Source organism: Lissotriton helveticus, chromosome 12, assembly GCF_964261635.1.
Source record: "Lissotriton helveticus chromosome 12, aLisHel1.1, whole genome shotgun sequence".
Classification (NCBI taxonomy): Eukaryota; Metazoa; Chordata; class Amphibia; order Caudata; family Salamandridae; genus Lissotriton; species Lissotriton helveticus.
Window position 1 is genome coordinate 841,145,009 of NC_136073.1, and position 25,844 is coordinate 841,170,852.

At 44.8% G+C, this 25,844-nt stretch overlaps 1 protein-coding gene across 12 annotated transcripts; it reads right to left on the reverse strand.

Moving 5' to 3' along the window:
- Positions 1 to 538: 538 nt before the first annotated feature.
- LOC144798355 (uncharacterized) lies at positions 539 to 20,479 on the reverse strand. Of its 12 annotated transcripts, none has more exons than XR_013603510.1 (8): positions 20,355 to 20,479; positions 20,135 to 20,175; positions 19,288 to 19,349; positions 18,757 to 18,811; positions 17,407 to 18,442; positions 2,363 to 2,480; positions 1,415 to 1,491; positions 539 to 641 (listed from the first exon to the last, which is right to left on the reverse strand). XR_013603510.1 is itself a non-coding variant. In XM_078669190.1 (6 exons), exons 3-6 carry the CDS (start codon positions 19,345 to 19,347, stop codon positions 546 to 548), a joined length of 288 nt encoding a protein of 95 aa, XP_078525316.1. In that variant the 5' UTR covers positions 19,348 to 19,349; positions 20,135 to 20,175; positions 20,355 to 20,464; the 3' UTR covers positions 539 to 545. The 12 variants fall into 12 exon arrangements, 1 of the variants encoding a protein (XP_078525316.1); XR_013603513.1 differs by having other exon boundaries at positions 18,761 to 18,811; positions 19,288 to 19,320; positions 20,355 to 20,464; XR_013603512.1 differs by lacking the exon at positions 17,407 to 18,442 and having other exon boundaries at positions 18,761 to 18,811; positions 19,288 to 19,320; positions 20,355 to 20,450.
- Positions 20,480 to 25,844: the final 5,365 nt, after the last annotated feature.

Genomic DNA, 25,844 nt, shown 5'->3' on the forward strand with positions numbered 1-25,844 from the left:
ACAATGTGCCTTGTGAAATACTGCCTGGCCATGTGCTGGAAGGAAATGAGGGAAGAATAGTTCAGAAAGCCGGGTTCAATGCAGTAGATTAAGCCCCACCGCCCTCATTCCACCCCTTGTCACCAGGGTGTATGGCATACAAACCCTCAAAAGCCACTTCCTAGCAGCTTCAGAGTAAGGTTCACATGTGCTGCTGAGGATGCAGCAAAGGTAGCCTTGCTATGGTAGATGCAATTAGTGAACAAGGAACTATTCAGAACAGAACATCATGGCACTATCCACCATGAAATTGCAAATATCCAGAGCTCAAGAGCATCCCCCACCAACTAAAACAACATTGTAATGGCCAGCTTGCATTGGAATAAACTTATGGGAGAAGCAATTTGTCAAAGTTAGGTCACTATCAATCACAAGAAAGTGCTATATTTTATCTTCTAAAGATGGACCGTTATACTATGTGCAAACAGTCAACCCACAGGAAAGCCCCTCTGAGAAAACCTGGATCACTGTCCCATTCAAAAATTAGCACAGACAAAGAATTCAATTCAACGCTTTATTGTAAAACAATGTGAAGCTGTGAAATGAGGAGGTCTAGCCACCAAAGATTTGCTCCAAGAGGCTTCCTGTGGGAGGAGAGTCACCTACAAGAAAAAAAGACATGGGTGAGGACAGCTAAGGCCACCAGAGATCTTGAAGCATCAAAAAAAACAGGTCGACTAACAGATTCTTTACAAGTTTACTCCATCCTCTTTGCTTTTGCTGTAAACCATACAAGGTAAGATCCTCCTTCAACTTATTGGAGACAGCCCTCCCGAGCACACCAGTATATTAAAGGGAAGTAGAAAACTGAAGTAGGCACAAGTCCATGCCCCGTGAGCAAAATGGAGACTAAAAACCCATGTATACATACACCCCCTTGGTAATGTTCACTCCTTGAAACTAGTTGCTGGGCCTCCCTTTGCAAGGAAAGATTACAGAATTTGGGAGCTTCATCATTCTTATGATGCCAACAACCCTACATGTAGACATACGCCACTTAAGATCCATGGGAGTCTTATGCTATGGAAGACATTTCTCGTCATGGAACCATGTTTAAAGTTCCCTTTTCCTCTTTTTTAAAGACGGAGGATGCATTCTATGCACAGTTTGATCTTCAACCATCACTAATCTTCCAACAGCCTTAGTTGAAGCTTTAGCTAAATGATGCAAAGCAAGTGACAGACTTGTGCAAAACGTTAAATATTCCCATCCTTCTGGGTAAGTTCCCACAAGGTGAGCACTCTCTCACCATCTTGGACAACTTCATAGTCTGGACAAGGCAGCAGTAATCCAAGCTACTATAACAAATTTAGTCACATGCATAACATACTTTATATAGTGCATGTTACATGAGCACTATGAACCCATAACTCACCTTTCTAGTGCTGGCAGAGTCAGGTGCAAACACAGGCTTCACACAGCAAAATGGACAAAAGAGCAACACCAGGTCACCTGCAGAAAACAGGAAAACATTAGAATCTGAAACCACTATGTACTCTGTTCATATTGCAATTATAACAGGCAAAAAAAAAAAATCCACCAAGTTTTGTACCAAAGTCAAGAGGCAGATCTATTTATCAAACTAAAGTACAAACAAGAGCCAAAGACTCTGCAGGCTTAAAGGATCCAGCTTTTGCCCCACTCCAAGGGGGTCACTTTTCACTCTGCAGTCTCTCAAGACCAGTACGTACAGATTCTCTCGGATGCCAGAACTAGAGTATGGACCAATGTTTTCCACCCCAGTTGAAACGAGTACTACAGCCAGTTCACCCCCTTGGGGCATCCTAAGGAAAACAGGTGGCCATGTGGGTCCCCAGCTGTAGTGCTGCAGTCAGACCAAAATAATTACTTTACAAATTAGTCAAGATTAACAGTAAGAGGGAGGTAGGGAACGCCTATATGCTCTATGGATGTGGACTTTCATCTGTCATTAGGAACAGAAAATTCAAATGTAAAATAAGACTGATGCTACAATATGTATGCTCTTTGAACGTACAAACATGTCATGGTCTAATAGAAGACTAACAGTAAGAAAGCAGAATCTAAAATAAGGTGGAATATAAATAAAAGCACACCGCTAAAAGGCAGGATTAAGGCTGGTCAGTTACTACGTAAACAAATTATACAAATTAAATATTTGTCTGCGGGTGTTATTGGCACTCAGCACCCAAAGGGGTTTGCATCTAAAATATGATGCAAAAAGACTTCAGTCGCTATCCACTCACATACACTAGCTGGAGGGAGGAAGCACCAGGCACTATTAGTAGAAATGTACACGTGCTAGAGCCACCATATGAAGTTGAGACTACAACAAAGATAATACCCGTTTATATGAAGGTATCACAAAGGCACATTTGTAAGCTCCCTCCGGTCCTATACTGCAGCCTTCAGGCCACACCTCTCCACATCATTCCCAATTCCACTGCTTAACTTCCTCAGGCCTATGGAAAGACAAGCACATTTTAGCTTAGATTGATACTACACACACACACCATACAAACCCAGTCATAAGTGTTCTATAGAAAAATGTAATTAATTACTAAGGAAAGTAATTTTGCAGGGTGAATAGCATTTACCATTTCATAGAAACAATCCACAAAATACCTTTTTACAAGTGTAGATTACATTTTAATCCTGAAAAACAATCCTATTGGTTTATTGCAAGGTTAATAGTCCTGCAGCCATATAAACCCATACCTTACCCTTAATATTGCAGCTTGAATTGCATAGGTTCCAAGCAGACACATAGTAAACTTCACCATCTGTGCTTCAGGAATTGGTGCCAAATTAACACAGAAGGCTGCTTGCAACGCGGTTCGTAATCTGTAAATAATACAGACACATTTGTGCAAAGCTTAAGTAGAGAAAACACTGTACCAGCAATAAGGCCTTCCAGTGTCGAAGGTAGCAGATTTCTCTGCCAGAAGGGTTTCTCCTCCAGTGACTGGAGTAGATTTCACTGCGAGATGCCTGAATAGAGGCGTTCTGTACGGCCCTTGGGTGCCAGAATTCAGGCTATCTCGAGAGAGGTGACAGATGAGCGCCAATATCTGCCTCCTCTCCATTGACGTCAGCACTGCAGCCGGTTCACCCAGTGGGACACCCCAACTAAAAAAAAGGGGGCCCACGTGGGGCCCCGGCTGCAGTGCTGAGGTCAGGCTTAAATAAAAGCCTTTTTTTAATTTATAATTTAGTCATCACATAATAGAAGAAATAAAAGGAGAGAAAGTGGGGATACAAGGGATAGGAAAGAGACAAGAGGTTGGACAATTGCTGTAAAACAGCAAAATATGAAAAGTCTGTTGGTACTCAGTGGGTATCACAGCTACCCTTCTTAGTGGTACTCAACAGCCAAATATCTTGCGTCTAGAGACTGGAGAATAGACCTCCACTCGCCATCCTGAATTGGAGGCTACCAGGTCAAATGATTGACCATGCACCTTTAATTGGCACATGCAAATAGTGCAGTCACCATGCAGGCATTATCCACCACTGCAAATATAAGCAGCGCAAATGACCTTTCTAAACTCTCAATATTGTATTTACAGGGAGCCCAAGCGACTGCCATTGCCAACAAATGTGGACAAAGCCCCCACGAGTTACTCAAACATCTAAGGCTTTGATAGCGTCCCTGTAAGAAAATGGGTTCTGTTGCTGTACCCTACACACTTTTTGCCTGACATGGATTGCAACTTTGGCTGAAGAGTACTTGATCCCTGATGTACAGGTTCAGTACCAGTCTCTTGCTGGAAACAAGTCCACAATTGGTACATCAGTAGATCTCGAGTAAGTGGTATCCTGAGGCTAAAGAGGGTCTCCTATACCTCACTAGGACCATGCCAATGCCCCTGTAGCTTGCATGCCCATGAGATGAAAACATGACCAAGACGACATGGCACCCATGCCAGCTGCACTGCTTAAGATAGAAGTAATTCACCCTTCTAGCCTGCCTTACTTGCCCCAAGGCAGAGTGCACTATATCCCAGGTGTGCACCCATCTGCATGAGCAGAAACAATATTAAGGAACAGACCCTAATAATGTAAGTTCCAGGGAAGCCAGAGAGTACATGGGCTGGAAACTTGACAACTCCAGTTCCACAACACCATAATGGCTTCACTGAACCCATGACTGTTTGGTACCAAACAACTCATTGTAATCATTCCACACTGATGCCAGAGATTTAAACTAATGCACCCAGAGAGCACCAAAAAGGTGCCCCCGGAAAACCTACCAATGCTGGTGTGGTTTTACGGTCTTTAGGCAGTCTGCCACACATGCATGTTTCTGGACCCCTAGGTAGAGAGCCCATCTCTCAGGGACCAGAAACCTCACACATCCAGGGCAGAGGTTTCACACTTCCTTCCCCATGTTGGGCCAGTCCCTTAAAGAGGTAAGCTTCAAAGGCCTACCGCCTTTGTAAGGAGACTACCAGCCTCTGCTGCTAGAAGATGGCAGCCCCTGGTTTACACACCCACATTGGGCAGTAAACCTCAGAATAGGTGTGTCCATCTCTGCCAACCCCAAGGTGGAAAAGGTGAAGTACATATTTTAGTCCCCACCACCTTGAAGGTGGGCAGACCCCTCCAATCAGGGCTACATCTATGTTCTCTCCAACAAGAGGGTGGCATAGAGGATTTAGTCACCCCAGCTAGTGTCCTTTGGCCCTACCTGTAACTCCCCTAAACACCTGTATCTAGTATTTAGGTGGGTTCCTCAGGCCTAGAACCTAGATCTGTGTTGACCTAAGACTACCCAGCAAAGGCGACAGGACGAGGACTGCCTTGGTTCAGCCCAATCGGCCTGTTGCCACATGTGACCCTGCAGCCTCTGAAAACCCTCGGAGGACTGCCGCCTTCGAAAAAGTCTCAAATCTCCAGCAGATGTTGGAAATGGCCCTTTTTGCAGGGTTATCCCCCAACTTTTTGCTTTTCCTCCTATTCTTTTCCTGACTTGTTTGTGTTGGTTTTAAGACTCTGGCCACTTCACCACTGCTAAAGTGCATATGCTCTGTGTAAATTGTTTTATGGATTGGTGTTTCCATGATTGGGTACTTTTAGTCCCTAGTAAAGTGCACTGAGTGTGCCAGGGCCAGTAAATCAAATGCTACTAGTGTGCCTGCAGCTCTGATTGCGCCACCCATGCGAGTAGCCCTAAAAAGGTAACTCAGACCTGCCATTGCAGAGTCTGCACGCAGTTTGTAACTGCCATGTTGACTGTCCAGTCCCTAAACCTTCCCTTTAGGTTAGTCACCACTAAGGCAGGCCCAAGGTAGCCCTGTGGGCAGGGTGCAGTGTATGCGAAAGGTGGGACATGCCCTGGTGTGTGTGGCATGTCCCATTAGTGAATTAAAGCCCATTTCATTCCACTATTGCAAGGCTACCTGTTCCCCATAGGATAGAAAGGGAAGTTTGTTTATAACATCTTATAAACATAACGGGCCCCCGGAACTAGGTAGGAAAATAAAGTTTAGTATGCCTGAACTCAGAATCTAAAGCTGCATCTGTTAGTGAAGGTGATTTTTACATTCTGCATTTGAAAATACCACCTTTAGAAAGTAGGTATTTTCTTGCTCAGTCATCCCGTGTGCCTCGGCTGGAATGTGGATTGGATGACAGAAGACTGGGGAGCAGGAGTGGCTACAAATAGCCTAGGTAGGGTCAGGAAAGGGCTGAATAGACCTGGGCTGCAATATGGGGGACTGGGGGAGATTTCCTTGCACCTCAAAGGGCCTGGTCTGCCTCTGACAACGCAGTCTCCAACTCCTGCCTGAAATTCACACCAGAGAAGGCAGAAACTGGCTCTGGCTGGGCACACACACTAAGATCAAAGGATTTTGGGATATAAATATTGGGGCCCAGACCCCTGAACTTTAGAACTCTTGTGGATCAAGAAGACTGCCAAGATGAAGCTGTGAGGAGGAACTAACACTTTGCTGTGTTGGCCTGCAGTGGCTGCTTTGGTCTTGGCAGTGAAAGAACTGGACTGAACTCTACAATCTACTATTGTGAGTTTCTCCAAGTGCTTGAGGTAGAGCTTGCCTGTTCAAAGTCTCAGGAACAGCAAAGACTTCAAGCTCTTCTGCCCTCAGCACTGGGGACTGTTTTGTGCTGCAACAGAAGAAAAGCAACCCAACGAAGTCTACAACGCTGCTGCAGACTGTCCTGAAGGCACCACAGAGGGCACTGCCAGCCGAAATGCTGCACCATGACCCTGGTCTCGCTGACACCACCACCGAGCTGTTGCTAGCACCGCAACCTGTAGGCACTGCACTCTGCACCTCCTCGCTTCACAACGACACCTTGGTATGAGACGCAAATCCATGCCGAAATAGACGCTGCTGCTTGCACTGTGGTTCGAGCTGTCTACAACGCTGTGTGGTTCGAGAAGTCTACAACGCTGCTGCAGACTGTCCTGAAGGCACCACAGAGGGCACTGCCAGCCGAAATGCTGCACCATGACCCTGGTCTCGCTGACACCACCACCGAGCTGTTGCTAGCACCACAACCTGTAGGCACTGCACTCTGCACCTCCTCGCTTCACAACGACACCTTGGTATGAGACGCAAATCCATGCCGAAATAGACGCTGCTGCTTGCACTGTGGTTCGAGAGCACCGCTCGTAAAGTTACGACGCACCGTCCTCATCCCACACTGCAGCCTTGGCCTACAGACTGCCATCGATTCCAGTTATTCAGCCAACAGCCACGCTTCAGCAATGATGACTCCACTGCTTGCACCGTGACCTGCCAGCACAGTGACTATCACCTCCTTAATCTCACACCACAACCCTGTTCTCACCGACGCCATTCGCACCGCAACCGGAGAGCACCACACGCCCCAGCACACAACACCTGCCGAAATCAGCCCTACGACTCCAACAGAGGAGATGGACCTGTAATGCACGTTACTTAGAGGGCCCGACAACTCCTGCACAGACGCAGTGTTTTCAGAAGCTCAACGAGGGGTCACCAACGCCCTGCATTTCTAAAAGGTGCTGTTTACAGGTCTTTCCAACACAGTAGCTGGCCCGCGACGCTGCAGTCAGCCAGAACGCTTTGGCTTAGTTTGCTCACACCACAATAGCCCCCGACGGAGCTATCAAGATATGCTCAAAAACAGTTCCTTGATAAATGATTTTTAAGTACTGAATTGTGGATTTTTATCCTTTTTGGCCTAGTCTTAAGTATATAAAAATATTGGATATTTTTCTAAACTGGTGTGGTGTCCTTTTGTAGTGCTTACACTATTACTGTTGGTTATGTGAAAATGCTTTACACTGCCCCTAAGATAATAAGCCTGACTGCTCGTGCCAAGCTACCAAGGGGGTGAGCAGGGGTTATTTTAGGAGGGTAACTCCCTTATCCAGACTAGAGTGGTGGTTTCTGCCTGGCTTTGGCACATGCCCTAGCCTGCCACATATCCCATTTCCAACAGTGGACCTGTCCAAAAAGAAAACTCCAAGGATCCCAGCGTATTCATATTTCCTGTCCACTCTGAACCATACAAGCTCACCTGTGCAGTGAAGACTCCCCAATCATCTTGACCTAGTCTACATAGTTTGCTGATCTCTCCCAATATCCACGGTGGCACCTGCAGTCTGAATCCAGAGGCTCCCCCTGACCAGCTCCAGTAAGACAGATGTCAAAAGGCACACCTACACCAGAAGCCCAATAGGAGCAGAACAGACTGTGCCTCCATGACACCCTTCTCTATTTACCGTGGAGGCAATTGGTCCCCTTCCTGAAACCTCCAGTGCAACGCCTGCAGCCTGTTTGCCAAAACAGTCTCCACAGAAAAGCATTGGGCGCACAATGCAAATGCAGATTTTTGCACCCTGCCACCCCTGGTGGTTTATGTTAGATGCTGCCCTGTGCTGGTGCTAACCCCTAATTGGCCCCCGCAACCAATTTACCCACCTGTGAGCAGCGTGGCTACAAGAACGCTTAGTCTCCAGTGATAAGAAATAGGCCGAACTCAGACTGGACCTCTGCACCTGGCAGTGCAGGTTCCGTACTCATCGGAGCCTGGCCGGCTTTTGATCCTAAAGACTGGAATTGCTAGTGCTTTACTTACCTGTTTAACTGAGATATTGTTTTCCCTTGGAGGACATTTAACTGAGCTGAAAAATGTGGGTGTGTCACCTTTCCAAAGTGAAAAGAATTTTTATTTAAAAACATACTTACCTTGTCATGAAGATCTTAGTCTCTTATATAACGCCAAGTAAAACGTTCCAAAATTGGGCTGGAACAGTCTTGAGTTGTGTCCAGTATTGATCACGGTAGTCCAATAAATACCTTACACTCCTGTTAGGCATAAAGCTGCTCACCAACACTACCACAAATTTAGCACTTTGAGTTTTACGTCGAGCCCTGTACACTTTTGGGGAACCCCTGGACTGTGCACAGTATAACCACCTAGTGGCGATCTACACAGAGCCAGTTTCTTACAGTCCCCATCCACAACTCTAGTCCCATCCTCTCCAGGATGAATTGGCAACCCAAAGAAAATGGCTCCCTTCAAATGTTGCAATCCCTGGCTTGCCAACTGGCCGCTGAAAGGCAGGGCAGTGTTTCTTAGGAACAGTTGTAATAAAAGGGCTCCAAAAGTTAAGTGTACTAGGAAAAAATATTTCACATTGTCCTCAAACATCCAGGTCTGCATTTTAGCACTTCAGTCGCTGGAATATAAGCCTCAGAACATATGGTGCATGCTCAGGTCTCTTCAGTTATCACTCCTTGAAAGATTGCAGGTTACTACCATCTAACAGTAAAAAAGCTAGTTTGGAAAGGGCCAGCACAGATATTCCACTTACAGGTTCCATTATGAAAGAGCTGAAATTAATCCTGCACCTTCCCCGAAATGTCCTACCGCCTAATTTTAGAAGCGTTCCACCCAGACACCACATGCTTAGATCATGCAAAGCAGGTGAAGTGCCACATCAGTAGTGTTTGATTGTTGAATGCCCTACAACGGTCCTCACGGGGGGCAGGGACTACCAGGGAGTTGCAATGTACAATGCTGGGTATTGAGATCAAAGCAGACGCTGAACATACAATATTACACATGGAGTGGTTATGGCAGGGCTGTTAGAACTTACATGTGGCTAATAATGCCCCAGAAGCTCGTGCTAGAATACCTACAAGAGCATGGTACGGCAGGACAGTGTCTGCCTACCCCTCGCACCCCTATTAAATGGACCAATCACCAAAACCTCTTAAGAGACATTTGTACCATCAAATTGGCACTCACTAGGCAAGACTGTTAGAAAGCTAGCTTTTATTAGTCACAACCTGCATTCCTAATCAACCCCCCTGAGATCAGTATCGGAGTGTATGGATGAGAACATCTCCATTGTGGGCCGGTCCACAATCCTGGTCTTTATAAAATGGACCTTTTATAGTCCAGGTGAAACCTTCTGGCCTTAATTTCTAAAGTCAAGCACAGAAGATAGTGCTGCCATTCCTGGGGATCAGTCTTCATGGGAGATCAGCCATGAGGACCAGTCCTTTGCATGTGTACCTTTCCCCTGGTTAGGTCAACTTCAGCCAGTCATGAAGTTCAGAGCCTGCACCCAAGGGGCAATGCTGAAGATATAGTAGCAAGGTGATCGCTGGAACACAACCTTCAGGGCCCTCAATGGCACTACTGCAAGTTGTAGGAGTTCTAACCCTACAAATAGAATATATGGTGTACCCAAGACTAAAAGGACCAACCAAAACAGTTCAATCCTTACCACTGGGTTTATCCAAGTGGACTTCAGATCCAAGTGATTAAAAAACCACCATTTCCTCCTGGAGGCAAGTAGATTCAAGGATCTTTTGTAAAGTCTGGCTATAAAGACCACCGAACTAGCAACAGATAAGTGGGAGCTAGGCAGGATGTTTAGAGTGATCAAATGTTGTCCCTCTACACTAGGCAGCTGTGCAGTTTAACTGGAGAAACAGGGCTGCTGGACTACCCACAAACAGTACAACTAACAAGATACAAGAGTTTGCAGAAAGAGCCAAATAAATTGTTCAGGAACTATAGCTACTGAAACAAAAATGGAGGTGGCAGAAGGGCCAGCATCTGGACTACCCAGTACCCGGTCCATGAGCGACTTAGCACTATACTCCACTTACAAAGAAAGGACTTAAATGGTAGGAAAAAATATAAGAGGCAGCAATTAGGGCAGTGGTGGTACAGACCCCACAGTGCACCCACCTCCCCCAAGCTCCAGAGCATCCTCATACTACCCAGACCGGAGACCACTTGACTGAGAATGGGAGAGGGCATTTCACTGTACTTTTCAGGGGGGGCTTAATGTTTCGTTACACCACTGAGTTTGGTGGGCCTGGACAGCAGCTGGAGTGGAGGTGGGGAGGGCACGGTGAAGTCAGATGCATGGTGCACGGTTAAGTCAGATACATGGTGCAGCAACACATTGCATGTGCTGCTAACCCCATCAAGAAAAATCCATGCCAAAAAAGCTACATAATTCCAGTGGTTCTGCCTATAACCACCCCATAGGCTTTTGTGGCTCTGAAGCCTGCTCCAAGCAGGTCAGAAAAGGTCAACAAATGACCAGTCACAAAGTACCATGATCCACGAGACCCACATGGGAAAATCTGGTCGATCTTTACTGTTGACAATTCTAGCCTCCACCTGCCATCCTCTAAACACTTCCTCACCCCAGCCTTTCCCATACCCAACTAAATGGAAACTTATACTACCCTTCCAATCTCCCTCGCCCTTAACCATTCTACGATTGTCTCAAAAACTTCTTCGAAGCCTCCCCTTCAGACTGTGCACACCTCCATCTTTTTGCCTTCCGCTACTGTGCCTTGCACTCAAAGTTAGTGGAAACCCCTAGAGTACTTCACTGCCTTAGTGCGTGCCACAGACCTCTGCGCGACCATGCTTGCCTGACAAGGCCCATAAACATTTAAGAGCATCTTAAACAATTCCTCATGCCCTTTATAACAGCTGCCCATCACACCTCGCCCTCTACATCACAAGCTTAGTCTACTAGGATTCCGATTAAACCAGCTTCGTAGCCCACTGTGCCAACCACAACCAGCGTACCATTAGCTATGCAACATTAATGGACAATTATGTAGAAACAAGAAAAAAAATATCAAATATCACCCAGGAGTATTAACACTGAAGCCATGTGAACTGATAAAGTTCTTACTAGTACAGCAGTAACAACCACATCCCTCCCCAAAAAAGATGGGGCTCTATACACACCCTGTGCGGTATGATTCTACCCCTCCCCCCCTCTTCACATTATCCAAATTAGCAGACAATTCAGATCACTTTATTTTATAATGTGAAGGTGTGAAATGCCATGTTCTGGCAAAGATTTGCTCCAAGAGGCTTCCTGTGGGAAGAGTCACCTACAAGAAAACAAGAACATGAGTGAGGACAGCTATGGCCACCAGAGATGCTGAAACGTCCAAAAGCAACTAATATTCTTTACAAGTTTACTCCACCCTACCGGCTGTAAAGCAAACAGCTAAGATATCTCCTACCTACAGAGGAGAGTAGCCCCTCCCATCCCCCCCTCCACAAGCATGACAGAATATTAAAGGGAAGTAGAAAAATATGCACAGGTCACTGCCTTGTGGGGTGGTTTTAATTTGATGTTTCAAGAACACCCGAGTACATAAACCCCATTGGTAACCTTACCTCCTTGAAACTGGAGTGGTTAGGCCACCCTCTGCAAGCCGAGATTAGAGTTTGGGAGCTGCATCATTCTTATGAAGTCCACAATCCTACATGAAGACATACATGCACGACATTTAAGATTCATGGCAGTCTTCTGTTATGGAAGACATCTCAGAATGGGACCAAGTTTAAAGTTCCCTTTTCCTCCTCTAAAAGTATGGATGCTTTCTATGCAAACTTTGATATTCACATATCAATTGTCTCATTTTCCTGCAGCCTCAGTTACAGCTTTAGCCAAGTGTTGCAAAGCAAATTACACTTGTGCAAACAGTTAAATAGCCTCAACTCTGTGAAAGAAGGGGGTGGACTGCTCACATGGTGAACCTACTGAGTCTTGGTCAGGACTATTAAATCCTTCTAGATCTACCCCCCAAACCACACCCTATTGCAAAACAGTAGGATCTGCTTGTCACAAGCCTGGCGCAGAACATCAGTTAGTTCTCAGATGTACTCATGGCACAGTAAACTACTCTTAACTCTTGATACACTTTCTATTCTTCAAGTCCCATCCACCCCTCACAGAAAAACTGCCTTGCATGTACCAATTTCACCACCACCTGGAAGTGATCCAAATTAGTATAACAAATGTAGTCCCATACTTTTGTATAGCGCATATCACATGCACACTTCGTGAACTCATCTTTCATGGTGCAGGCAAGAACGGATGCAAAATCAGGCTTCACACAGCTGAGGACAACTGACCAACACCAGGTCAGCTGCAGAGAACTGCAAAACATTAGAATCTGAAACCACTATGTACTCCATTCAGATTTCCATTAGTGGACGTACATTGTAAAAACCCATGACTTACCCTTAAAATTGCAGCTTGAATTGCATAGGTTCCAATCAGACACATAAGCAACTTCACCATCTGAGAATCTTCAGGTGGGACAGTGACTTACATTTGGGTATACTGTCCCAGCAATAAGGCCTTCCAGTGTCAAAGGTAGAAGCTATTGCTCACTCAGAAGGTTCTCCTCCAGTGATTGGAGTAGATTTCACTGCGAGATGCCTGAATAGAGGAGTTCTGTGCGGCCCTTGGGTGCCAGAATTCAGGCTCTCTCGAGAGAGGTGACAGATGAGCGCCAATATCTGCCTCCTCTCCGTTGACGTCAGCACTGCAGCCGGTTCACCCAGTGGGACACCCCAACTAAAAAAAAGGGGGCCCATGTGGGGCCCCGGCTGCAGTGCTGAGGTCAGGCTTAAATAAAAGCCTTTTTTTTTATTTATAATTTAGTCATCATATAATAGAAATAGAAGAAAGAAAAAGTAGAGAAAGTGGGGATAGGAGACAGACACAAGGTTGGACAGTTGCTGTAAAACAGTAAAATGTAAAAATATGTTAGTACTCAGTGAGTATCACAGCTACCCATCTTAGTGGTACTCAAATATTTTGCATCTACAGACTGACGCAAAATAGACCTCAACTCGCCATCCCTCATGGGAGGCTAGCAGGTCAAATGCATGTGCCAATTAGGGGTGCATGGTCCAGGATGCATTGCTCTCACCATGCCAGCATTAATAACCACTGCAAATATAAGTAGTTCACATGACCTTTCCAAGCTCTATATGGTCTTTCGCAGGGAGCCCAGAGGATTGCCATTACCAACTTATGTGGACATAGCCAACACATGAGTTAATATCCAGAAACAGCCACGGCTTAGTGTCCCCATCTACACCTCTAGCCTCATCCTCACTATGGTGAAATGGCAACCCAAATAGGATGGCCCTCTTAAACTGTTGAAATACCTGGCTTGCCAGCTAACTTCTGAAAGAAAGGGCAGTATTTTAGAACGTTGTAGTAAAAAGGGCCCTAAAGTTAAAAGGTTCAAGAGCAGATGCTTACCAGGCCTGGCTTAAATGTTCTAGGGAAAAAAACATTTAACATTGCCCTCAAACATCCAAGTCAGCCTTTCAGGGCTATCTATACACAAGCGTTAAGTGTGGTGCATGATAAAATCTCCTTGAAAAATTGCAGGTTACTATGAATGGATGGAGTTTGTAAAGCACCAGAATCGACCCCGGGAGGCATCTCCGCAGGAGAGGTGCAGGAATGAGGCCAGAGACCAGTTACTGAAAAGTTCAGTTTGCAGGAGTTTCCTGAAACAGAGGAGATCTGGGTACTTTCAGATGTATAGGTAATGAGTTCCAGTAGCATGGGTCGAGATACGAGAAAGATTTGCCCCCGGGGCAGTGTTTTCTGTAATGGGGTAGCAAGAAGAGCTTTCTCCCCTGAGCGAAGGATCTGCCAGGCAGAGAGTACTAAAGTTTTCCCACGAGGTAACTAGGAGCTCTACCATGGAGTGCTTTATGGTAGAGACAGCAAATTTTGAACTTTATCCTTTGGCTGATGGGTGGACAGTGAAGAAGTCTAACCAATGGCTGGAATTTGTTCGGGGGTGGGGGGGGCAGGTTACGTGCCAGGCGGGCTGCAGTGTTCTGAACCACCTGCAGTCTATTCAGCAAGGATTTATTTGCTGCCGCTACAAGGGTGTTGTAGTAGTCACGGTGACTGAATCAGGGTCCTGCAAACAGCGTAAGATGGAACATACTATGGAGAAGACTCCGCGTGTGGCAACAAGTACCTGCAGTGGCCATTGCTTTGTCTCATAGTAATAGGGAGGTCCAGGCAGACGCCCAGTTTTTTGCCACTATTTTCAGGGTAGTGGCAACTCCAGAGGCCACCAGTCAGAGGACCATAAAGTTTAAGAACAGTTGAATAGAATCAGTTTTATCAGCCTAATAGAATTTCAGTTTTAGCGGCATTAAGCTGGAAGAAGTTCAGTCATCCAGTCAGAAATTGCTCGCATATCACAGCAAAAAGTTTGTGGTGAGATAGGGTATCAAAAGCTGTGGACAAGTCCAGCAGCACAGCCTTATTGCTGAACAGGCCATGTTTAATGTAGTCGGACACCTATAAGGGTGATTTCAGTGGAATGATTAAGTCTTAAGCCAGACTAATGGGTCAGGGCAGCCTCTGGATTCTATGTACTCCATAAGCTAAGTATTGGTGTCCTTCCAAGAGTTAACTCATAAGGGAAAGAAGTGAAATGGGGCGCTAGTTTGCCAACTCTTGTTGCGGGTACATGTGCCTTCTTACGAATCGGAAGCACTTGTGCAGCCTTCCATTCGTGTGGAAGTTTCCCTTCACTCAAAGAAGCATTTAATATAGTACAAACAGGAGGGGGCTAGTTGCATAGCTAATAAGGCAAACAGATTGCCTGGCATAATGTCGTGGAGGGAACCAGACGTGACTTTCCAGCACCTCTTCCACTTGATATCTGCAAGACAGGGAAACCGTCTAAGCAGGCATCTTTCTCCCTCAGATGTAAACAGTAAGGCAGTAATAAACCAGTGATTCAGAGTCTCAGGGAAATTTCATATATTTCATTAATTTTTTCCTCAAAATGATTGCCAATATTATCACAATACTTGAAGGGGAGGGGGGGATCCGATTGGTACAGGCAATTGAGTTGGTAAAGGAATTGCCAACTTTATAGACTTCTTTAGTAGAGTTGCTGATTGAAAATACAGGCTTTCTGTGCTTTAATATTCCTGTGGTAAAGTGCTATGGCAGTTTCATAAATTACTTTCGCCGTCAGTTTGATTTCCACCATGTATTTTCAAATTTTTTGCAATTAAACTTTTCCCTATGAGGTTCAGAGGAATACCAAGCCACGTGCTCTTTGGGGATTGACGTGCCGTTTTAACAGTGCAAGAATATCAGACGGATTTTACGGTTCATGCAATACATTTAACGTTATGGTAATATCGCCAGGTTCTTCGAATATGGGGGTATAAGATTTACAGAAAAGAAACTTGCGTAATCTTATACCATTGTCTAAGATTATGAATGGAATTAGTAGGTGTGGCGGGTTGGTTGTGCACCTGTATTCTGAAAGTTACTCAAATTATCCAACCTGATAACAGGGCAAGGAGGTTCTGCAAGTATTCAGGGTGAATTGGTAAGAATAATGTCCAGGGTACGCCCGAAAGATTAAATAGGGTCTACATTGTTGATTCCCAATCCTAGGGAGGCCATTACTGCAAAGAAGTGAACAGAATATTCTTGCTTTCACTGAATAATAAAATCCCAGAGCATCAAAAATTGCTTGGAAGAGATAGTATGAGGAGCTATTTTTTCCATCAGTTTTAGAGTAAAATCATTGAGTGGGCCAGGAGGACAGTAAACAAGCACGCCCTTCCAACAATCCTGGGGCATGAATTACATCTTAAAAACACAACTCTAGAGGCAGATTCAGACAAACTTTCAGTGCTTATTTACAAACAATGGAAACTCCTCATGTTCACTTGCCTCTCCCTGTCCAAACTTAAAATACAATAATTTTCAGGAAAAGCAAAGGTAATTGTCGGTATCAAAGAGGGTTTAAGCCAGGTCTCAGTGAAGAAACATATTAGGGGAATACGTTCATAAGATCCCATCATTCAGTGGCTTGTTTGGGCAAGGATCTAACATTTGCGATTTAAAAAAAAAAAAAAAAAAAAAAAAAAAAACTCGTAAAAAGAACTATTTTTTTTTTTAAGCTTATATCGCGCACAGCTACCCACAATGGGTTTCCCGGCGCAAGGGATAGACTGTAGAAGAAGGAGGCAGTTTCACCTAACTATGGGCCGCTGGACTGCCTAAAGACATGGGTGGCTACTCCGGATTCAATCTGGTCAGGGACCTTCTGAGGAGCATACTGAACTATAGATAAGTGACTAAGGCTTTGAAAGTGGCAAGGTTTGTATGTGAACGGTCCCTTGAGATTCAGGAAGGGAGTAGTCCTATAGCAGGTGTTCGAAGCATCAAGAATATTAGCAAGTTGTGTGACCTGTTTAAGTTCTGTAGCTGAATAGATGCACCAGAGGGTGGCAGAGGTAAGAGGCAGAGGTCCTGGGGATGGTTGGGCACAGATGGGCTTGCCTTTGGCACCGCTGAGCCATCCTACTTAAATACAAGCGACTCCAGGAAGACCACCATCTAGCATATAAAAGCTTATTGGAAGGTCCAGCTCAGTGGTACAGATTCCTCTTACAGGTTCCATTATGAAATAGCAGGTACATAGTTCCTGCACTTCCCTAAAATTCCCTACGACTCAATTTTACAAGTGTTTCACAATGAAATCACATGCTTTGATCAGGGAAAGAGCACATGATCACCAGTGTTTAAACAGATTGCTCCCTGTGATGCCTATAGAAAGGCATTAAACAAAGACTTGTAGGGAGCTGCAATGTACAGTCTAGATTAAAGATTCAAGAATGCTGTATGTGGACATTAGAGCAAATTCCCAACATACAGTATTACACACGGAGTGGGTCTGGCAGGACCATTAGAACCATTGTGTTGCCAATAATGCCCCCAGAAGCCATGACTAGATGACCTAAAAGCATGGTACGGCAAGATGCTAGTATGATACAGGTAAAACCTACATTCCAACCAGCCCCACTCCGAAAGCGGAGTGTGAATATATGGATTAGTAGGTCTGTTGTGTACCTGTCAATCCTTGACCTCATAATCGGATACCTTTTATAGTCCGGTTGGAAAGTTCTTGCCTTAGTTTTGAAGTAGAGTACAGAAGATAACGCTGCCGTTACTGGAGATCAGTGCTCAAGAAACAAGTCATGAGGATGTCCTTTGCAGTGTGCAATTTTTACCTTTCCCGTGGTTAGGTCAGCTTCAGCCAGTCATGAAGTTTACACCCTGCACCCAAGGCCGACAATATAGTAACAAGTTAATAGAACGAATTCCATGTTCATCCAAGAGTCTGATTTTCTAGCCTTGAGAAATATAGAGCTGGAACTGGTCTTTTAGCCTAAACAGCGTTGTGGTTTGTAAGATGCACTGAAATTTAGGATGGCAGAATAAGATTTGGCCCCTTAAGAACCCTTAATGCACTAAAGATTGGAGATGGCCAGGTTTATCTACAAGGGGGAGGCGCAAGAAAACACTAGAAGAGCCAGTTGAGCCCCGGTTGCTTGACTGAGGGCATTCAAGTACAGCTAATGAGACGGCAGAAACTTTTTTTCAGACAGTTGTGGTTTAATGCACCCAAAACTACTGTGAGAGTGCACAAATGACAAGACAGTTTCTACAGTTTTATGGCCTCAAACTTCACTTGCATCCCTGGGTGCGCAGTTGCTGTAGTAGCTTGTGTCCTCCCGATCCACTGTAATGTATGTAACAGAAGAAGCCTTGAGTGTCACAGCAAGTTGTAGCCTCAATAAAACAATCCCAGATTACTCAGTACTACACTACGTTTTAATGCCGTGACCGCGTCAATTCCTAAAACACCCTGAAAGGACAACCTTAAGGAGGAGCAACTCAAAAACGCTGGCTTGAAACCAGCGAATTCAGATCCTAGAACTGGAGAAGTTTTGGTCATGCCTTAGTGGCAATCACCAGGTTTTGCTGAATCCTTTAATTTGGAGATGAGCAGACTAATGCGGTGGATAGTACACAAATAAGCCAGCTGACTAATTGCGAAGAGGATGAAGCTAGCTGATTCTTCACCAGCTGTTGAGATCACTTGTGGAGTCCTACCCACAGGCAAGACCCAACTAGAGAACCAGCCAAGGACTTCATGACCAGAACTTCCATCGAAAGAATGGCAGCCAAAGAAATTGAAAGGCTTGGAATTTGCAATGCAAACTTCACTACGATGAACCAACTGGTTCACTGCATCTCTGCAACCTAAAAGAGAGAAGGAAAAAAGTAAGAAACCTCAAGCCAAAACAGCAGCCCTGCAAAGTCGACTGCCAAATTTGAGGAATAAAGTGCACAAGCAAATCATGACAGGAATTTCACTTCGGGGTAAGTCTGGAAACACGCAACTATCAGTTCTGGGTAAGTCTGGAAACGCGCAACTATCAGAAGGTAAAACCCACAGCTGCACCCACCACACTGAAAACCACCTTCTGGAAGGGGGGGGGGGGAGAAGAATCACATAAGCTAGTGGGCAAAATACCATCCCGCTACATCCCCACCTCTTGTAAAGGTCAACGTACTCACTGATGGGATGAGAAGTTCTGAAAAGTTGCAGACAAGGAACCAGCTACAAACCTGCATGGAAACAAAAAGCCATTGCAAGGCACTCCATCTTTAAAGGAAAAACATGGAACCTCAACACAGCACTCCCACTGAAACCCAAGACCACCCTCAAATAGAGAAACGTGCTCCCTACACATACAACCAACCAACTATGGACCCTTGTACTGGTCCAAAACGGTAACAGAACCCCAAAACAAGGAATATTTCTTCCTAACAGCCGCTAAAACATAACTGAACTAAGGTATTGCACTGATCTTTCCACGGCCTACTCAGCAGACAGAGCGAACACCAACACCTGCTGATAACTATGCTCTGGGGCATCATCTCCCCAAATTCATCATAAGCATTTCTCACCCTTGAGGCACTGATCCCACACAAACACTCCCTCTAACTAAATTCCCAGGGCTATAAACAGTTGGTACCCTTTGATATTCGCAGAAGCGCCCCCTCATTTGAGTTGCACACTAAGAAACAAATTGAGAGATTACCTTTGAGCCAGACTCATGGGCTTCAAGAATCACCTGGGAACAAAAAACACCAGACAGCATTACTGCCCAAAATCATCATGAAAATTACTTCAATTTAAGTCATAAGCCAGCACAAAATGCTCCAATTTTAAAGCCCAAATGAGAACACCTCCCCTCTTCCACCTTTAACACCAGTACCAACAAGCTTTGCAATATCCAAGAAAACAACCTTTCAGATTACCCTTGGGATTCTCTCTTCTCCTTTCAAGAAGAAACACAGAAGCAGAGTAACAGTAAATTAGAAATAAGTTAACCTACTAAAGTGCTTATTTGATAGTGTTTAGAGGACTTGAAGTTTTTCAAGATCAGCGCTTCCCTTCCAGTAGTATTTTCTCATCAGTTATTATAGTTTCTAAAAATTGCACAACTCCCAGAATACAATCGTGTTTTTTCTTTTATTTCAGAAAAGAACCTTGGTGAGTTAAAAGATCAAATAAATGCAAACTGTTGTAAGAAAGCGATGGCGGGGGGGGGGGGGAGAAGAGTATTTAGCAAAAGAAAAGACACCATTTTTATATTAACCACCACAACATCTTAAAGATATTTATTTAACCACAAGACGACCGCGGTAGATAGTCATTAGCAGTTTATTCAGAAAAAAAGGGACATTCACTTGAAAAAACTAAAAGAACAAATTGAGTAAACAAATACACGGAGAAGCCAAGTTTAAGACTTCAAAATGAACTGGGCCAGCCTCTCAAATACAAACATTACCCGGTAAAAAAAAAACTCTTAATAAAGATTCAACATAGAACGGCAAAATAATGGCGCTTAAAGTATATTTTACCACCAACGCTCGTTCACTCACCGCCGAAACACCGCACAATCTTCGTCCGCACTCTCGAAGACCTAAAGTAGAAATTAATGAAATAAGGACTCCAAAATAACCCCGGAAAGTTAGGTAAATAACAGAACACAAAGTTATAGTTAAAACGTACACTGCACACGCACGTGAATACTACTTACAACAAAAAGGCAGCGTCTAAAGTTTATACGAACATAAAATCCCGCCACACAAACCAACTTACCAGAAAGAAAATAGAGCAGCACAGGCCTCCTCTGCCCATTTTTAAATCAATAATGCACACGAGGCATTTGTCACGTGGTTACATTTTGACAAATCAGCGGCTCTTCGATAATTAGAAGCCACGCCTATTGCGGTCACGTGGTAATCTCATGGCCAATCCAAGGCCTTCTTGAGATCTTGGCGGGAGCGAAGAGGAGGCAGGTGGGAGCTCCAGGGATGGAGGCAGGTGCACAATTCAGGTGTCATTGATTGGCTCCTGAGTGAGAGCGGGGGCTGTGATTGGACGCGTGGTATTCGGGTGATGGCGTCAGTTGCGTCTTTATCTCCCGAAGGCTTCTGGGTACCTGATGTTGAACAGGGAACAGCCCCGGAAGTGGCGTTCTCTCTGGTAGGAGTAGGCTCGCCTTGTCACTATGGGCCTTTGACTCCTCGGTTGGTTCATTTAAAGAGTGTCATTCGTGCACAGTTTATTGATGGGGCCTGTAGGGGAAGTGGCTCTGGGTTGGGGGTGAGAATAAGGAAAGCGGAGGAACGGTTATGGTTTTTGCCGGCCTCTATTTCACCAGCTCACGCTCACTCACTGTGGACTTTTCTTCACGATCTAATGCATTCTGGGAGTTGTAGTCTTCGTTAACCTGCATTGCGCAGCACTGAACCTGTCGGATTAAACATTCTTTGTGAAAGGAAAGCCAGGCGTGCGTTCACGGCTGGCTGACAGGGACTGCAATGTCAAGTTTAGATATGGCTGTTATTGGTTTGAGGTTTTCTTTTGTAACAGGCGCTCCAATCCCCCAGACAAGATGTGTTCACGTCCCAAAACAAGTGTCGAGGTTGACACAATACATTCACTTGCAACAATGCACTCTTGGTGATGAAGTCCTGTTACAAAGCAGGGACACCAATAGGTGTGGGGCAGCACTTTCATTGTGGCTAGGCCATGTCATAGTGCTTTAAAGGGGTAGTTACTGAGTACCTGCACTTTATTAATGTGAAAGGGAGAGTGCCAGCACTGGTGCATTACTTGTAATGTGAGAGTATGGCCACTTCTTAGTAGCACACAGGTCTTTTGGGTAGCGAGTACCTGAATATCTACATGTATTTCTATATTTCCATTTTCAGCACTGGTCCCAGGTCACCCCTCATTTTAGTCCTGGCACTACTCCACTGATCTGCTAGTGCACTACAACATTGTTCTACAGTACCTCTCACCCTTCAATAACCACTCCTGCTCTCACACACAACTCTACTAAACTCCCCCAGACCTGACACAGTATCCTGACCCATCAGCTGTTCCAGTGCTGGGACCTTTATACCTGCCAGTCCAGTGCTGGAACCCCGCCCCTCCTTCACCATCTCTACTTCTACTGCCCATGCACCTCAAAGCTAGTCTGCTTTATCCTCAGCTGCTCTAGTACTTAAACAGCCAACTGTATGCTGCCAACCTCACTGCAGTACTTACCTGCAGTTCCTGGTACTACTCTGGAATTGGCACCATTAACACAGAGATCCGTACATTGGAGGCCATCAACTACCATAAATGTATACCTGAAAAAAATAAAATAGGAAACTAACCCCTTACCCCCCAAAAACAAGTTTTTAACTCTTTTTCTAGAAATTTATAGTGCTAAGATTCACTGTAGGAATCACCCCTCTGCCTGGCTCCAAGGCTTGTTGAATCCATGGTGGGCTCAGTATTTGACCGCGGACCCAAGATTTGTTTTATGATGCAAAATTAACATTTTTGACAATTGACATTGAATTTCACGGAGCCATACCACCATTTCCTAACGATTCCTTCTTCCAGAGTTCTTTGTTGGTTCTGTCCCTGCGCCTTTTGGTGCAGACCCACCGCTGCCACATCCACCTTCAAATATAACTCGCCAGCTGATGGAGTACAGTACTTTCACTACAGTGGAAATGGTTTTTTGATGTAGTCCCTCCCCTGAAGCAGGCGTGCATTACGTATGTCCTTCCGCTGCTCATTTTTCCACACTCTACTTATTTCTGTGTTTAAGGACTCCAATAGATTGCATCTTTTTCAGCAGTATCCCTCATGTACTTCTACCTCCTCCGTGTTCCTCCCGCCCACAAACTTTACACTCTGTTGTACTGTCACCCCCCAACGCAATCCTGCCGTTGTTCCTGTTTCCCGCTCCTGCCATTGATCGTGTTGTCACCTCCTTCACCCCCTTGTCTCACCCTCTTGCCGTTGTCCTTGTTCCCAGCGCTGGCTTCATAATACCCCTTTATAGGTCAAAGTGTACCATACAGTTTACTAAAGACATCTGGGGACAGTCGGAAAGTTTCCCTGGGAATGCATTCCGCCAGGTGCTTGCCAATGGCTTTGTGGTTTATAGCTCAAATTTTCTGGCTTTCTTTTTGCTGGCTTAATTTGTCTTCAGCAGTCTAGGCTCATTTCCTCCCTCCCAAGGAGCAAAGCATTTTCACAGTACCTCTCCTTGTAATAAATTTTGTTCTTATCTTGTCCCATTTGCTGTGCATTCAAAGACAGAGGCCAAATGGTGGGCTCTGTCTTCTGAAGGAGCTTGGTGTTTACTTTTCTTTCTCTGACTTCAAAGCGAGAGGATTTTTGTGACAATTGTGCTGGATACGGGGGTGGAGGGGTAGGAAAGGGTTTTTGCCTATCACTCTACAACATTTAAATGAACTGTTCCAATATTTCAACATCAATCCGAGTTAGCAAAGCACAAATGAAGCACATTTTTTGTTAATTCTGTGTGAATACTTTATTATGATCAAATGAACACACTAGGTGATGCCATTTCCACAAATTATCGTTTGTGCAATATATAGTTTTATTAGTAAAACTGTATCTCTCTGCAAATGCATTGTCTCTAATTGTAGTCTGCCACCACATCATGCATACCACACTTTACACTACACCACTCTACGCCAATGCACACTACCCTACTATACACCACTGCCCTCTTCGCCAACTCACTCTACATCACTCCAGTCTAGGCTTTACTCCACAGAACTCCAGTCTATGCCACTCTGCTACATTGCACTCAACTCCAGGGTACGATAGTCTGTACTGTTCCACTATATGACAGTCCACTGTACGCCACTCTAATTTACACTGCACTCTATGCTACTGTATTATACACCACATCACTCTATACCACTCCACTCAATGCTACTGCACTCTACTCGAAACACTGCACTCATCATTGCACTCTACACTACATCACTGTAGTCTACACCACTGCTCTCAATGCCACTCTACTCTGCAGCACTGCACACTCTGCCCATGAACTTTACACCACTCTATTCTGCACTGTGCATCACTCTACTGCATTATATGCCACTCTACACCACTGCGCTCTACTATGCACCACTCTAGTCTATGCCACTGCATTCTATGATGCTGCATTGTATGCGACTAAACTCTACACCAGTCTACTTTACACCACTGTACGCAAATCCCCTCTATACTACTCCAATATACAACCCTCCATGCCATTACACTCTACTCTTCGCCATTCCACGCTACAGTACTCCACGGCACTCTCCTCTACGCACTAACATTTAGCCACGCTGGTGTACAACAGGAGTAAAACACTTTGACAAAGCCGATAGCTCTTGCATATGCGAGGCCTATTGGCTTTGCCTATGCTTATGAAAAAGAGTCTCTGCCTTAAGTGTTTGGTCAATCCATTCCATAAAGCACAGCTGCAGCCCTACGCTTCTTAGGCCGCATTATATCTTCCTCTTGTTGCGTAGTGCAATGCATCGCATGAAAGTGGGTAGGCCAGCTTGAGGTGAAAACCACGATGTCACCCAGAAGAGGCGTCCAGGTCACTGAAATAGTTATGCATAAAGCCATTGCCTCATTTTTTCATGACTCTCCTGCCTTGATGCTCATCTCTTTATGCTAGACGATTGTTACCCTTGACTGAATCAGTGCTGCTTTGCAAAGTGCTCTAATGCCGCAGGCCCATCTTTGCGCTGCACACATTTGGAAATAAATAAAAAGCAATGTTCTGTTAAATACATCCATTAGTTTAAATAAAACAACATTATCCGTTTGGTCTTGGCCAGGGGTGGACTTTGGTAAACCTGCTTGATAACATCATAAACCATTAAAACAAGCATTTACAATGCAATAGGTCTCCCAGCTTTAAAGTTTGAGCTATTGGCATTGTATATTACAATGTGTTACATTAACTTGTTATCAAACTCTGAATTGTTGTATAAAGATGATTTGCAAACTGTCAAATGTTGCTGAATAGTAAGCAACGTTGTGAATAATATTGTTTGCTAGTCATCCTTGGGTACCAGAGTACTTCACTTGAGGCAGCTCACTACTCTGCACTCACTACTCTGCACTCACTACTCTGCACTCACTACTCTGCACTCACTACTCTGCACTCACTGCTCACTACTCTGCACTCACTACTCACTACTCTGCACTCACTACTCACTACTCTGCACTCACTGCTCACTACTCTGCACTCACTACTCACTACTCTGCACTCACTACTCACTACTCTGCACTCACTACTCTGCACTCACTACTCTGCACTCACTACTCTGCACTCACTGCTCACTACTCTGCACTCACTACTCACTACTCTGCACTCACTACTCTGCACTCACTACTCTGCACTCACTACTCACTACTCTGCACTCACTGCTCACTACTCTGCACTCACTACTCACTACTCTGCACTCACTACTTTGCACTCACTACTCTGCACTCACTACTCTGCACTCACTACTCACTACTCTGCACTCACTACTCACTACTCTGCACTCACTACTCACTACTCTGCACTCACTACTCGGCACTCACTACTCACTACTCTCCATTCACTACTCTGCATTCACTACTCTGCGCTCTCTGTAAGCTCACTGAAAAGTTTAGTTGTGCTATTGAATGGTCAAAGATCCTCTGTTCAATGGTACTCATTTTATCGACCTTAGAAGGATGAAAAGCCATGTAAACTCATGTGGAATCAAACAAGTGAACATGTGAGTATAGGAGAGCAAACACAGATCCTTGGAGTAGGCACATTAGCTCCTTTGGCCACCAGTGTAATACATAACTGTTACTATACCACATGACCCAGTAAGATAACGGTGTTCGGACAGTGTAGTGACACACACAGTAGTGTGTTTTACTGCTACTGCCTGTCTTCAGAGCAGCCTGTGACCGAAAAGGGGGCTCTCTGTAAGCTCACTGAAAAGTTTAGTTGTGCTATTGAATGGTCAAAGATCCTCTGTTCAATGGTAAACATTTTATCGACCTTAGAAGGATGAAAAGCCATGTAAACTCATGTGGAATCAAACAAGTGAACATGTGAGTATAGGAGAGCAAACACAGATCCTTGGAGTAGGCACATTAGCTCCTTTGGCCACCAGTGTAATACATAACTGTTACCATACCACATGTCCCAGTAAGATAACGGTGTTCAAACAGTGTAGTGACACACACAGTGGTGTGTTTTACTGCTACTGCCTGTCTTCA